The following is a 17,089-nucleotide window of genomic DNA, read 5'->3' on the forward strand; positions in this document are numbered from 1 at the left end:
CGTGAAAAAATCATGCCAGGAAATAATTTCAAGTTTTTGCAAATTTCTTTAAAAAAATTAAACGGCTGACGGTTCTTGTTTTTCTTGATTTTAATTCTTAATGTTTCGATTTTTTTTATCCACGAAGTGAACTTCCCAAATTTCATTTCTAAAAAAATTAATGGTGTTTTTTCTGAGGAAGACAGTGCTCGATAGTTCATTTCATGAAGCATACACAATTCTGAGCTTATTTATTTTAAATTTATTTATTTATTTATTGACTATCGCGTCCATTAAAATTCAAACTTTATCATTTAAACCAGTAAAAAAGTAAGTGTAAGCAAAAAATATTATTACGTCATTAAGTTGAAAAATAACATCAGCAAAAATTTTATAAAGAGTTGATAATTTATACAGCAAATCTTTTAGCTCTTCTCTAATATTTAAACAATATTTTTGGTCCAGACAAAAATTATTTTTTAGAATTCTGCAGATGAGATCCACTTTAAGACGCGGAACGAGCGAGCATTTTTGCTAAGTGGTGTGCCATGTAGAAAAACATTTGGCTAAAAAGGGAGACACGAATTTTTTTTCTGCCTGCTTGCGACCCGGTGCTATCTTGTTGCCGTATGGAAATGCGACGACGTGACCTACAAATTCCACTTTTATATGAAAAAAATTACAGTTAGGCTTCGCTCCTTGACCAGCAAAGCGCCACACCGTCGCGCTGTGACCATAAATTACGAGTTTCTCATGCAAAATCTGCGCATCTCCGCGTGATCCTGTTTCTCCCTAGATTAAATAACTTCTAGAAAGAATGTTTCCGCTCCAGCAGGCATCACGACTGGACAATTTTATTCATGAATTTTTCTTTCTCTAGCTCGCGTCGGATGGGATACGCTCGGAAATGTTTACGTAGGTCTTTCAGCGTTTTTGATCGTGCGATGTTTTCTGTCAGGAGAGCCGTCATAATCGCAGATTATAAATATATCATTCCGCACCAGTGCCGGGTGTTCGCCTATTGAGATGTGTGTGTGTAGCCTCACCGCTGATTTCCACCGCTGATATCTGGTCTGAATTAATCTGCGGATTCTAATCGCGTGCAACGGGAGCATATGTTTAATAACTACCGCCGCGCTCACCTGCCACTACAGTTGAATGATTACGCCATTTTTTCTGTTCTGAGCGGTCACTTAATTTGCTCTCTGGACCATTTTGCTAGAGTGGATTCAAACTGAAAAGTTTGGAAAACTGGCCTTTCATTGCATTGAGTGAAATCGTAAAATTTTTTAGAAAATTGGTTGACATCGACAATTTTGAGATTTCAAATGATATAGCAAAGAATTTAATCAAACTAAAAATACTATCAATACTTCACCCACGTTTTTGCATTCTGTTTAAAAATTGTCTGATTAATGATAATTGCTAATTTTTTTAGCTACAAAGTTAGTAAATTAATTTTAATATTTAATGGGAGGCGCACCGGCGCCGACTCGCTACTTGCTGGTTTGCACCTTTCCAGCATGCGTGATTTGGCTTCACGGGACGAATGTCTAGCGTTTCAATGTAGTCCTCGGTGCGGAGGCAAGTGGCCCTTCAGTGGGCTGGGTCCCTGTGCGGCCTGGTGCGCCCAAATTATCCGTTCGCGGTGTTATTGGGACCCGGGTTTCAGCATTCGTGCTATAGTGCAGTGCGCGCCCTTCCCGGCCCTCCGGTTCTTAGACAGGGATAAAAAAAGCAAAAAAAAATTATGCTATAATCAATGATAAATTTTTTTATATTTTTGCAAAATTTTTTTAATACTTATTTTCTTTTTTTTAACAATTTCAAATGCTTTTTTAAATTTAAGAAAATTATTTTGTTAACTTATAAATTGAAAATAAGAAATTAAATTAAAATAAATACTTACGCCTCATTATCGCTATTTGAAGTAATTATATGGATAAAATTCTGGGATGGTGTATATTTTTCAAAGTAATCTATTTCTAAATAATTAAAAAGTGGGTAACTCTCACATATTACTCAATTTTCATTATTAATTAATAACACACCTATGTAAGTGTAACAAAGATTTGGGAAATTTGCAATTATTTTGACCATTTTCCCATTTTTTTTTAATAACATCACATCTCTTTTTAACTTGAGAATTACTGGAGTCTCTCATGAGACATTTTTTCATGAAAGTCGACCGACTTAAATACCGAGAAAATTTTTCTTTTAACATTGCTTTTTTAATATATATAGCCCTCTTTTCCTTATGCTACCCAAAATTATTGTGCTGCTAGAAATATGTTTTTCCTCCAATAGGCTCTGAAAGTTTCAAAGCTGATTTTTACTTATAGTAGCTATGACATTCAGGAAGCTGAGTTTGACCTTTATACAAATATTCTTCTTGAAATTTGAATTTGTTAAATTTTATCAGAAATTTCCTGTAAAATATGGGCTCAAAATTTTGTATGATCAACAAGCTGAAAGTATTGTCTCCTTCTATTGAAAATATGAATAGATAAAATATCATTTTTATTTTGGGTATCGACGTGCCAAGAAAAATCAAGTATGAAAATCATGATATAAATTTTATCCTGCAGGGTAATTTATTTACCTATAATAATTCGTACACCATTGGCCATATCATGTGTAAAAATGAAACAAAACAGTTTAATTTTTCGAGAGAGATGCATCCGAATTGAAATAAAATAAAACTACGTTAAATTAACAAAAAGATTTAATTTCAAATCAAAATATTTTCATCCTTTTTATTTAATATATCTAACCAGAAAAACTGACCAGCACGGGATAAAACCCAACTAAAATACGAAACAGATCACTGTCCAATCCGTAGCAGCATTCCTCTTTAATGACTGAATAACGTTTAGAATATAAATTCAATTATGAAATGATGCGAATGTAATTACGCGGACCACACTCTCGAAATGACAGACCGCAAATTACAGTTTGCGCCGACTGCTGATTGTTGAGAGGTGTGGAACAGGTCGAACTTTTGCACAGACACCGCCGCCGCCGCGGCGAAAATCAATTTTTGTGTCACGAACCTGGCCGCGGTGCCAAGAATGCGATTTTCTGTCCACGTGTGTCTCGCTTCATTTTGGGCGCGAACTTCCTTATAAAGAGCCGATTTATGAATCTCCCCTAGGTGGCAATTAGAACAGAGCGATTTAATGACAATGTCGAGTGCGTGGCCTTGATCTCCGCCGCACACGCGGCCAGGAAAGAAGACACGAAAAATAATGCTTCGTTCGTAATTTACTGCTAACACGCAAACAGGATAGAGAATAAAGAGAGACGCATTGCCCATTCATGTATGCAAATCGCGGCGGACACACCTCCGCGCCCAAAATATGAAACGCAGGGCTGGCTTGCGGAAAATCGGTTCGAAAATCGTTAATGCGCGTGAACTCACGGCCCATTTAATTTATTTTTTTTTCAAGGCGTAAATCTTTCTAGACTTATTGGCTAGTGACGTAAGACATAAATTAGTTGTTCAACATATGTTTCTCAGTGCTTTTAAACATAAATCAATTATCATTTTATTGCTGACAAACGGAATTACTTAAGGAGATGAAGACTGTTTTAAAAATTTAAATGTTTTCTGACGGATTCTCTTGTAAAACTATTATTGCAAATTTAACATAGAGCAATGCAAAAGGCTACGAACCGTCTAAGACTGATTGTGAGTTCAACAAAATAAAAATCATCATTTTCTTGTGTTTGAATCTTAGTCTGAATAGGAGAACTAGAATTGGAAGGATCAAAATTTTATGTTATTAAAAATACTGATCTCTAAACTTAAATTTTAAATAGGGTTGGCCATTCCCGAAGGTGATTCATGAGAGGAGCAGTTTTTTCATAGACGGTATGCCAGGTTTATGAAATAATTATGAAAACATTAATTGCAGAGAAAAGCAACTGCAGAAATTAAGTAACTGAATTGAATAAATAATTCCCATTGCACAATATGAATCAAAAGCACTGAATAATATACTATTTATACAGTATTTTTTAACAATATTTGACAAAATATAATTTATTTTTGTCTTTCCATTCAACATACTTTTTAATAATAATATGAAAATTATTATAATTTGTTATTTGAAATTTAAAAATAAAAGATTTATTAACTTAAGATCAAACTAAAACATTTATAGTTTAATTTGTTGTAAATTTCAAACCATCTAGATTTAAAAGATTTAAAACAAGCAACACGCCACGGCGTTCTGTCCACACCATAGGTAATATGGGTAATATTATGTCTATCTTTAGAACTATAGAAAAAATTGGCCATTAATCAGTTAAAATACAGTTTTTTTCATAACCTGTATGCCAGATTTGTGAAATAATTATAAAAAATTAATTAATTGCAGAGAAAAGCAACATCAGAAACTATTAAGTTAACTAAAATGAATAAATAATTCCCATTGTACAATATGAATCTAAGGCACTGAATAACTGAAGTATTTTTTTTAACATTATTTGACATAGAATAAGTTATTTTTGTCGTTTTCATTCAATGTAATTTTCAAATACAAATTTAAAAATTAAAGTTTAATTAATCCAATATTAAACGCACACCTAACAGTATAATTAATTGTAAATTTGTAACTAAGTAGTAGATATAAATTATAGTGACACGTCATAAAACTTTGTCTTCACTATACGTAGGTAGAATGTAATATTTGGACGATTATGATAGTTAAAATTATACAGGTAAATACATCTGAATCGTGCTCTAAGGAATCCCGTAGATCAAAGAGGGAAATTTAAAATCCCTTAAAAACATCATCGTTATACAGCATAACTATCTCTAAAGGAAGAATTGGCCAATAATCAGTTAAAAACACAGCACAGGTGGCTGTGAGCCCATAAATTGCAAAAATGTAGATCTCTCAATCTGCAAAGCAGCAGCAGACTTTGCCACGCAATTATACCCTCAGTCCAGAATAGTAAATCAAACAAAAAGCTATTCATTTGGATCCCTGGCGGCTTATACGGGTGTCAGGTTACAACAGAAGTATTAATATTTGCGCATCGGAGCCGAAAAGCAAAACAAAAAATGGGCCCAGCGGGCATCGCAACGAAGCGAGTGAGTGGAACAAGCGGCGGCGTCGCCCACTCACTATGCTCGTTAAAATTTAAATTTATTTCGGCAGCGTCAGGAGTAATGAAAAGCGACGAAATTTGCATCTGTATAAAGTGTAGCAGGTTTTATGATCTGCATTTTTCACAGCTTGAGAATCGCACGCGAAAGATTTATTAATTTATCACGTGGAAATAAATTAATAAAAGCAGGCGCTGGCTGCATCTTCGGATCAACTCGGACACTTTGTTCGGTGCACGCGAATATTTTATTATTTTACGTGTTAAGGAGGCAATAAAATTTTGCCACACACCTTGTCGCCGCGGCAAGAAGAAAAATAAAATGCGAATGCAGGCGCTCCATCCCTGCCCCGAGGCGGGAAATTAATTTGAAAACGCAACCTGCCTCAACGCTGCTCGTGACACCGCGCGGCGCTAATTTTACTGCGGGTCAAGTTCATCGCGTTTTATTGTTCATTGTAAACGCGCACGGGAAATTATTTCTACACTACACACACGAATGCTTCGCTCGCAGGCAGTAAATCAGCGCGAGCGCAACAACGTTCGTTTAATAAGGCGTTCTTTTGATCTTGATGTCAGATCGCATTTCCATATTTGCTCAAAACAAAAGGTCACCGCAGTTACAACGAATTCAATTAAATTGTATTTTAATTGCGTATAAAATTTCTGAAATACAGACTTGATATCTAGATTTTCTTTTCAGGAAAGCGATACACTGAAGGATTCGTTAAAATTTCTGAGATATTTTAAGTTCAACATTTTTCGACAACCCTAAAAATGTCTAATTTATTGACGCATATACAAATAAAATCTTGTTGGTGTTTAGTTTTTAAGAAAATGTATTTCTCCAGGACTGCGTTTCCAAATGAGTCGGCGTACACAACAATCTCCTACCATTTTAATAAAATAAAACATTATTTAATTGAAGCTGCAGTTCAGGTCCAGCAATAAATTAAATTCATTTAATAATAAGCAAAACAACAAAACTGCATGTTGGATATCAATTTCAATATGGATTCAAAAATGGTGTTTATCTCAAACTTATTTTAGTTCTGCAATAACAAACATTAATTTGTAAAAAAACATGGTTTATAAAATTTAATTTTTTTTTATTATTTTATTATGTATTAAATCACTAATTTTTGTTAAATAAATTTTACAAAATTTAATAAATGTTTTTAAGATAATTTAAATGTACTTATTTTAAAATGACAATAAACGTATTTAAATATTATTAATTTAACTTCAAAAGATTATTAATTTTATTTAATAAACAGCACCACTTTTAATTGTATACTATTTTATCGTTAAAATTTTTTCTAGATTGTCTTGTCAATAATACAATAAATTGATACCGTCAAACATTTCATCTCGCTGTTAAGAAACAATCTGTATTGCACAATCCGGAGTTTCATTTATTTGAGCGTACCGCTAATGGAATTGTAATAACATCTTACGATTGCACATTTCCCTTCTCGTTTCGTCTGAAAAAATCAGTGCCGAATGATGGATTAAGCGTAAGTATCACTCAGGGTGACTTGTAATTATTACATATAAAATGCATTCTTGATATGGAAAAACCGTGTGCTCTCGCGGGGTTCATGCACTCAGGCGTAATTAATCTTCCTGATAATTACTTTGTGTGCAGCATGTTAAAGCAAAAGGAGAAAAAAAAACACTCGTCTGGACGACACGAGCACGAGGTGCACCCTGCCAAGTTGGGAAATCGGCGAGCTGCGTGATTTGTTGAGTGCACTTTTACTTACTGTCAGGAAATTTTATGTTTCCTGCGCGACAGGTGAGGATTATAAATAATTAAGGAGGTATTTCGCAATTCTTTCTACCCCACACATTGCTGATTCAGAATTCATGCAAATTAACACTTAAAATTCAATAGAAATACTTCCATAATAATCAGCACGGTTCTCGCAAAAAAATATATATTTAAATTTTTTTAAAAGAAGTGTGAACCATAAAAATGCAAATAAACACTCCGCAACACAATGCATGCCAAGCAAAACAATAAGGAAATTTCGCATCCTTTCGTCAAGCGATATTTTGAAATCACGAGTGCAATCATGCAAATTTTCCACTCCAATGTCATCCATACTCTAAATTTAAATTTAAAAGAACTAAATATAAATCGGTGTTTGAACGGACAGCTTACATTTACATCTTTATTGAGCTGAAAAACACAATTGCCGCTTGAGGATATTTCTCTAGTCACACCGCGTCAAGTACTGTGAAATTTATGTGTATACTGACCTTGCGAGTTAATTGAGATGTCTTGCTGCGTAACAGATGCCCAACAAATGGCAGACTTTTTTTAGAAGAAAGGAATTTTTGCACTCTAGACCAAATAACCAATAAAATAAATTTTTTATCATCTGACTATGTTCTGGTTGTCGCTCGCGAACAAAACGGTCGTGTGCCCCGGTGCTAAATGAGGTGTGAAAATCGTATCGAGCTCTTGAAACATGTTTTGCTGCGCTATGAAATGGCAGATACACCAAGTACTTGGTTGATATCATCCGTAAGCTGCTGACAATTTGCACGCTAGATAACTGAAGCTGGCAGCAATAAAATGATTAAACGCCTTAGTAATAGGCACTTAATAAATACGATGCTCTGGACTTCACAGAGCATTTATCTCGCAGCATGCAATTGTATGAATGTATTTATGGCAAGGAGATGTGTAGTGAGACTGCAGAAAAATCATTCGTGTCCCGAGGGTGCCCATCAAGAGCTAGGGAGTTTATGATGTTTTGCAGACGCCGACAATCACTCAAAGCAGTCACAAATAATACACGCCACAACATTGCTCCGTGAACTTGCATTACTCCAACATATGATGACTTTCATAATTTTAAAAAAAAGAAAAGGTGGTGCACAATTAAATTTACTCGATCCAATGCAGATCAAATGATAGTGAGTTCAAAGGAAAGGTTTTGAATAATGGGAATTAACTCTTGTATACCGGTACCGCGAAATATTTAGCTATTATTCATGCAACAATGCATTAAATCCTATATAAGTGGAAGAATAAATCCTATTATACGCGTTGGTCCGTGGGCGGCTCTTCTAAATTGTTGACTGGGATTATTTTATCAAAATGAAAATTGCTGAAATTTAAATTTCTTAACTCCTATTTTATTTGACAATCATTCTACATGTAATTTGGCTTCTGAAGAATTAACTACAGATTCGAATCTCTTAAAATAATTTGTTCATAATATAGCCTCTGATTGGCTTGAGAGATACTATAACATGAAAATACACTTACAAAACAAACGAATGCTCTTTTGTGACAAATTAAGACACGCCTCGATGGGAAAATACACATTACGAAATTCCTGCATTATACCGATTCAAGCCGTTAAAATCAGACTCATAAATTAATGTCATGAAATTTGCGAATGGTGTATTGTTTGCTAAAACCTCATCTTTTTACGCAAATTTTAAAAATCTTTCGAGCCCGTTACATATAGAGGCATAAATTTGGTACAACAATTAGGAGCTGCTTAATTTTCACAGCCTAATTGACTTTCTCTTGTGCCACTCAAACAATTCATTCATATCTATTTCATCAGAATCCACATCTCATTTCAAAATGAGCGCTACACTCATCCGTTTAAAATGCATTTATTACTAAACAGCTTTTTTCGTTCAGCTTCCTTGAATTTTTGACTAGAAACATTTTAGTTTATATAGACCTATATGGGATATGATATTGACACGAAATTGAATAGGAACACATGTGACTATATCTATTTTCACTCCACTCTGCTCTTCAGTGCAACAGACTCTTCCAGCAGGAACGATTTTTTCACTGACGACCGCTCCGAGTTTCTGTTCAGAAGAGAGCTGGACGTTCTTTTGCCTGATCCACTGTTGTTTGAGGTGGTCGTGTCTTCTCGCCCTGTGAGACGGTTCCGAATCATGTGGATCACTCGCGGCTTCAAGATCTGTAAGATGAAGATGATGGCGCCCTGTGATCCGCTCAGAATTATGTAGACCGTCCAGAGAATTGGATGGTCAACGACTCCGGCGATTATTCCTAGAATCCAGGTGCCGCCCATTATGTTGAAGATGCTGAAGTGCAGCTTGCAGTCATTCTCTGAATATCTGAAAGCAAAAATCAAATAAATAATTGTAAGTTTTAGTTTCAAGTTAAAATAAATTATAGATTTTCTTTGATTTTAATTTACCTGTTTTTTCTACTGTTTTTGCGGTCTCTGATGTATTCCGTGGCCTTCTTCTGCTCCTTGATTCGCACAACCACCACCGTGTAGAGGGTGAGGTTAAAAATGAGGATCAGAAAGACGGGCAGCGCGAAAAAAATTGCAAGACCCAGGCGGCTGCCGAACCAGCACGCCGTTGACATTCCGTAATTCGGGCTGACAACCAGGTCAAGTCCACTCTGGTCCAATCCCACGGCGATGGCCACTACTGTAAGTGGTCCCAAAACCGCTGCCACACAGTACCTGAACAATTTATAAATGGTTGAACTAATAATTTTGATATATTTTAATTTCTTTTGTATTTCTTATTGAATGTAAATATTCCACTGTTTGTATTTTTACTCAAGAAAATTGGTTTCTGATTACAAGAGGAAACTAGCCAGTAAATAAATTTAATTCAGCGGGGACCAGATTCGTGCGACGCGCATATTTGGCGTCCAGAGGAGTATGGCGCGAAAAAACGGTACCTTAAAATGCGCGAAAAGAACCAAATTTCGTCAATATTGTGACATAATTTGCATAACTTGTACTAATTGTGTCTTTTGGATCATAAATACAAACTCTTGACACTCGTAAAGCAATCCAAAGAGAGCTTTTTTCCCACATTCAGACGCCATCTTGGATCTGCGCAGTGCGAACCAATTTTATCGCACATCTGGCCCCCGCTGATTTAATTGACGATCTTGGCAATTGACTTTTCCTCGAGTTTGCGATAGAAATATTTTTAAAGTCGATAATCATGAAATCAACCATACCTCGCCCACTGCACCTTCCATGCATTGGATTTTCTACCAGGTAGGTGTCCAGTTGGATGGGAAAAGGTCCTCCAGATGTCGAAACTCATCACGGCCGTCCACGCAAAGACGCTGAGAAACGCAAAGTGCAAAACCGCAGCCAGGGCGACGCACCCTCCGTAGTCCTGCGGCCGGCTTGGACTCGTCGCGATCAGGAAGAGCAGCTGGGCCATTAGCAGGGAGACGGAAATGCCCATTGAGATCATCCCGGGAAGATTCCTCAGCTTTGGGACAGCCAGCAGCACGAGGATGTGCAGGGACAGTCCAATGAGAGAAACGATGGTGCAGATCAGGGTCAAAAAATTCTGCAAGGCCGAGAAGGAAATTTCTCCACCTGAATCTGGAATTTCCTCTATCTCTTCAACGCAAATTTGGACTCTATCTTCACTCAAAAAGACGAAATCCTCGGCACTGATGTAGGTTTTTGAAGAATTCACAAAAATCGATCCGTTTTCAAGCAGAACAAACGAATGCTGTTCCAACACCACGCTGCTGCAGTTCAAGGAGTTTTCGCCCTCTAAAATTTCCGATTCCTCAGCCGCGCAGAGATCTGATCCGTGCTTGTTGTCGCAGCTGAAGATTTTCTGGCATTTCTGGAAAATACTGTCCCAAACGTGGCCTTCAGAGCACGCCTCGCGGCCGACGACGTTGCCCCCGCCAAAGCTGAAGTGGAAAATCAGAGACAGCGAGCCAGTCGGCACGGCGATCCCGATGTTGAGGCGACCCTGCAGCCTGACGCGGCTGTTGCCGCAAAACATTTTGGAGACGTTGTTGCAAATGGCACAGTGCGGATTCCTGAAGACGCCCTGTAAAAATCAGACAAAGAATGGTTTAGAGCGAGTTTTCTGATAAATAATCAATTTAATAATAATACAAATATCAGAAATGCTGTGTTTAAAAATGTTTTTTTTAGATTTTCCTAATTATTTTCAATTATTGAAGAATTAATTAAATTTTCCACTCGTACCTAATAAAAGTTGAAATTTTTAAATCACTTTTCCTTTTTAATTATTTCAACTGCTAGCCACGAATTAACAAAGAAGACTCCTCCAGAGAATTGTTTATAATATGTTGATTTACATTTTTGTGAAAATATTATCCTTCATTTGTTCCTAAATATATAAAATTGCAGAGATCTGTTCAGAGTTTACGTGATTATTAGTTCTTAACATTGACTAAACACTGAAGCCAATAATCCATCATTGCCAAATCTCATGTCAATGAAAGGTAATAAACCCAAGCCTGAACATGATCAAAAAATTATTAACAATTTTCATTGCCAGGAAAATAACAAACAATAAAAATCCTTCCCAAACAATCCTAAACAATATTTTTTAAAGGTAAAAAATATCAACTACCAAACACTACATACAAGGAAAATGGTACACTTACAGAGGTTCGTCTGTCTTCAAGCATCCCTTCGACGAACATCGTGTACGAGCTGCATTTTTCGCTGATCTCCTGGTCAGGCCAACCATCCCCGCAAACGTCGGTTAATTTTCGGCACTGCCTTATCAGCGTATCGTTCTGCAGCGCTGACAAGTTCCGGTTCAGCCCTGATATGTTGGAAAATTCTTGCACGTCTAACTTGCAGATTTTTCTGCCTGGCAATTGAAACATAGCCTCGCCAGGCACATACGTTGCATTTATCAGCTGCGGAATAAAATAATTATTCGATTTGTCTACATAGTTAATTTTTCATGAAAAATTTACATCTTCGCTTGTGACATCATTTCCCTGGCAAGATATGCCCACGCTCAAGGGGTAGAGATCTGTGTAGATAGCGCCGTGGCAGGTGGCGCAGAAAATATTCTTGTACAACAACCCAGCAGCAATCACTGGCAAATCGTGGAGGTACGTCCTGTCCGCATCTGTGGCCGCACAATCCGCCGCCAGAACTTGGTCCGTTTGCTCTGGACAACTGCTCACCATCCACAAATAGGGCCCTTTCTTTGATTTATTTTGTTTTATTATTTCGATGATGAAATGATTTTATTTTGTTCTACCGGCGTTGAAGAGATTTTTTCGCAGCTCCACAGGGACGATGGTAGTCCGTAAATTAAATCTTCTGTGTCCAGCGTCGCGTTTTCAGCCAGGTCGTGGCAGCAGTCTTTGAAAGCGTGACAATCATTGTCACAAAAACAAGGATAACCTGTAAAACTAAAAAATATTTATTTAATAAAAAATCTGGTTAAAATTAAAATCAGCTGTATTTTATTTTTTAAATGATGTCAACCATCATGTATAAATTTAAAATACATTAATTAATATTTTTATTTTTACATACAATCATTCAAATAAAATTTTATAAACAAATAATTAAACAATTATTTAAATATGAATTTTATATAAATCACAATGGAATGCTAATTAGTTAGACTTTTGTAGTAAATAAAATATGAGGTGTCTACAGTTATTGTAATAATATGTAAAATTGTAATTATTGGAAATCAGCTTGAGCCAAATTTTCAACCATTTTTTTAGTTGAGATGGAGAAAATGACGAGGGAAAAATGCAACAATATTTAGAGCAACTATGCCTTTTCGCCAATAGGACAAGCACGCCTAGTTTCCTATAGATAATAAAATTTATTTGCTCTGTCCCTTTTAAGTATGGTTTGATTCTAACACACTCGCGTGATTGATAATTCAAAATTTATGGATCTGCCGGCGCACCTATAATTACAGTTTGAAGCGGGTCGCGATTCAGTAGCCACAAGCACAATGCTATAATTTTCTATACATTCACCTACTCATCAATTTGCAACAAGGAAAATTCTGCAGCTCCTGTCACGCCATGCAGTGTGTAATAAATCGTTTTGTATGTGATATACAACTCGCGTGGTTTTAAACGACAATTAAGTCTACTCTTCTGCAGATGGCTTAATTACGCAAAATTTTGAAAACTTTTTCCGCGGCCTACAGATTAAAAAAAATAAGAGCAAAATATTCACGCGTGGATGTTATTATCAGATTTTTAAATATTTCGGCGGTCAACGTTCAGTTGGAGGAAATAATCAAGCTGCTAAAGTGGTGAGTCAGCACTTCAGCGGTTAACTTTGCTCCGGCGGCTCACAAAACCGGCTCCAAATTGCGTCTCCGATTTGATTGATACGCGGGCAGTTAATATTTACAATGTGTCGCCTGGTGCAGGGGGAAATTTACTGCATGACTTGAAAAGAGGTGTTGTAAGTGAAATTGGTATATTTATTGCAGGAAAAGAGTTAACATTAAACTATCTGTCCGTGAGATGTTTTGTAGGTCGTTGATAACGCGCCTCTGATAAGAATGCAAATTGTTTTTAAACAATAATTTCAGAGAAAGAGAGGTGGGGCTTACTTTTGCTTATGTAGTGAATAAATTTAGGCAAACAATTTAAAGAAAACTCTGGCAGTACAATAGGCTACAGGGACATTTATTTCTCGCTGCTTTCGTGTTCGAATTGTAGTTGATTGCAATCTTAAAAGACACTCTTTCTGCTGTAACGGTGCTAAGCCAACAGTTCCTTTTGACTCTGGCAATAAATTTTCCTTTTTTTGGCGGTAACTTTAAATTGTTTAAATCTGAACTTAAATAATGATGGAAGGCAAATATGAAAAATTGAAGAGGATAATTATCAACTGCTGTCTTGTACTGGATAATTAGTTTCAAAGTAGTCTTCACTATGGTTGCCCTGTCTTATTTTGAAACTGATTATCCAGTACAAGACAGCAACTGATTTGGCCTCTCGAAGACTCATCAGCAGTTCATTTACCCTGAAAAGTTCAACACTGAAGCAAACTGCGAAACCTCATAGTGATAAAGAAATTGATAGAAAAATTGAACTATAGTTTTATGATTTTGTTCTTCACAGTTTAGTGTTCAGCAGAAAAAAATTAATCGGTTATTCTATAGCATATTTTTCTGCTCGTATCCAATGTAGAGGAGATGTATTTTTCGTTTAACAGAAAATCAAACTAGAAAGTGTCGTTATATTAACTGATTATAAATTGTCATATAGAGATTAATTAATTTGAAGGTGCCAATTTTGGTGGAATTGTTTTGCGTTATCAAAAAGATTTACTGGCTCAAATCAGATAAATTACATGCAAAAAATGTTTTGTTACTATTTTTAGAACTGTCTAAATGTGCTCTCGATTTAGCTAAAAAAAATATTTAGCTCATATTTTGAGACAATTTTCATTTCCATTAACCGAGTGAAGTTCCAGGAAATAAAATACTGTCGCTTTCAAATATTTCTTAATTAAATGCTCTCAACATGGTAAAAAATTACACCTCGTTCGTTTTGGTGGTGTGCAATTAAAAATCCGAATTAAGAAAAATGCTATTAATGACACTACGTTTAAAAAAGTACGTAATTCTCAATGAAAAGTGAAGGAAAAAACGGACTTCGTTTTCTTTGTAAATATTTTCCTATTAGAAGAGAAAATGTAAACAACTCATTAAAATGATTTCATTTTAGAAAGTTTTTGTAAAAACTTTCCTTTATGAAAATATCAAGAGAAATTTGAACAGGAATGCAAGGTTTTCAGTAAATTAGGCTCAATTTTAGCATTAAAAAGTGTTCTTTTCTTTAAGCTAGAGAGATGGCTATATAAACCGTCTAAAATTATTCAATTATTTACCAACAAAAACCTCTTATAAAATTCACATTGAAGAAATATCTGATCCGAAATTTAATTGTTATTTTGGTCCTGACTTAAATCTTTTTTATTTTGTCCTGTTGTGACAACGAATTTTTTGTTTGAAATAATGGCAAGTTGGCAAAACGTAATTGTGTTAAATAAAAAAAGTTGATAAAATTTAATAAAAAATAATGGAAATATTTGGCACAATTACGTTTTGCCAACTTGCCATTAATTCAAATAAACAATTAATTGTCACACTGTATAGAAGATACAATTTTAAATATTATTTAATGGCCAGATTTAAAAAGGGATTTACTTAGAATTAGATAGCAATATACACCATGTAGGTATGAAAAAAACGCTCTTTCTGCTGTAACGGTGTTAAAAAAACAGTTAATTTTGCACACGAAATAAGATACAAATTGCCTTTTGGCAACAACTCAAATCAAAATCAAATTTCCATTGCCTGAATAATCAACCGCCAAAAAATATTCGGTCCATGTATAAACTTGACTATCTCATCATCTGAAAAGAGCCAGAAGCCCTCTACTTTAATAAAAAAATCCACAATTACATTACTAAAAAATTAAAAAGGGATTAAAATTTACTTACAGCTCTGGGGCAATGTCTGCCGGGTGTTGCGGGGGGTGGGGCCGTCGGGAGCAGCGTTCGGGGACGCGGCACACGCCGATTACGTGCCCGAGCGCCTCATCCAGCAGCAGGGAGCAGCGCACTGGCGCGACGCAGGTCAAGGCCACGGCCAGGGCCGCCTGCAGCGCGAATCGCATTCTTCGCTCTGCGCCTTCAGTGCAGCCTCATCACGGCACAAAAGGCGCCGGTCAATGTATGCCGCCGCCGGTGCGGTCGACTGGAACACACGGAAAATAATGCAGGTTTGCACAATTAGCCGGCTCTCTCGCTCACTCTCTCTCTCTCTCTGCTATCAGCCCTGCGGAGAAGCAGAGAGATAATCGGAATAATTGTACATATAAGGAGATTATTTCTTTTTTGTTGAACAACATTGTGGCTGCTGAAGAAGTATGCGTCTGAACTGTCGATAATCGCTCTCGATTTTGGGGCAGAAGCTACAGAGTGTCAATAATCCAGGCATTTTTTTTTCAATATTTGATCGATTGATTAGAGATTATGCTGCTGGTAACATTAGAAGTCATAGAAATGAAATATTAAGTTTCGAATATGATAAACTGCAGAATTGAGATTTTTCGGCTAGTAACTGTAAATCAAAAAATGTTTTGTTCTAGCGTCCCTTTGTTCATCAACCTTATGGATAAAATCGGCTGACCGCCTGACTAGTAATTTTGTATCTTAATAAAACTAAATTAATCACATTTACATAAATTAAATACTAATTTTAATTGTTGAGTAAACTCAAGTTTCTTAAAATTCACTTCTTTTTATATTTATTTTCATACAATATTTAAATTGATTTTACTTTATTCTAATTTAAAATATTTTTAAAATTTTAGTTTTTGTATAGTATCGAATCCTTTAAATTTTTGAACAGTGATTCTACGGAAGTATTATTTATCATATTATTGAACTAACTCAAATTGGATTTTTTATGATCAGCAGAAGAAGACTATAAACATTATAAATAATTAATAAATTAACACAAAGCAAAGAATCCCGCCCCCACCTATTATTAAAATTAGCTTGCATTACAGCTCTAACATGCTAGACGAAAAATGCAAGGCAAACGTTGTTTGTCTTTTAAAACTAAATATTAATCATAAAATTTTATTCAAAAAGCTAATTTATCTTAGCATAAAATATTTACTGTTAGACTTTAAATTAAGTGAATTAGTAACGTTTTTAAGACTCTAAATGGGGAAATATAATTTTAAGATCAATGAGATATTTTTCCAATATGAAAACCAATATTGTAAACCAGTACTGGTTCAATTGTTGTGTCTCTCATTCTGCATTAATATATTGAAAAAATTTTTCTTTCTTCTTGAGATTTGTTTTTCAATTTAACATCTTTAACATTTTTGCTACTATATGTACTGTATTATTGAATATATTTTCTCGCAGGTAATATATGAACTTATATATTATTTGCTCAACAAACAAACAAAAGTTAGACGTTCTGACATTATAATCGTAAAAATTTTCTCCTACACTAGAAATAAAAAGTACCGACTCCGTTTAAAGTCCTATTTCTGCTTAAAATCTTTCATTAGTGAAAATGAAATTAAAAATAAGGAGCTCTTTTACAATTAGATTACAATTATAGCTCTAAAATAAAAGTTTCAATTTAATTCAATAAGAAGTAAATTTGGCTGTCATGAAAGATTTGAGATAAACTTCAC

At 35.3% G+C, this 17,089-nt stretch overlaps 1 protein-coding gene across 1 annotated transcript; it reads right to left on the reverse strand.

Moving 5' to 3' along the window:
- Window positions 1–8,231: 8,231 nt before the first annotated feature.
- Window positions 8,232–15,667, reverse strand: LOC135943439 (uncharacterized). The gene is given in 7 exon segments (XM_065489970.1): window positions 8,232–9,219; window positions 9,303–9,578; window positions 10,091–10,935; window positions 11,522–11,782; window positions 11,843–12,109; window positions 12,112–12,289; window positions 15,369–15,667. Coding segments are annotated over 7 exon segments (2,355 nt in total). The 5' UTR covers window positions 15,545–15,667; the 3' UTR covers window positions 8,232–8,867.
- Between the last annotated feature and the right edge of the window lie 1,422 nt (window positions 15,668–17,089).

The sequence above is a fragment of the Cloeon dipterum genome, chromosome 4, assembly GCF_949628265.1.
Source record: "Cloeon dipterum chromosome 4, ieCloDipt1.1, whole genome shotgun sequence".
NCBI classification, from domain to species: Eukaryota; Metazoa; Arthropoda; class Insecta; order Ephemeroptera; family Baetidae; genus Cloeon; species Cloeon dipterum.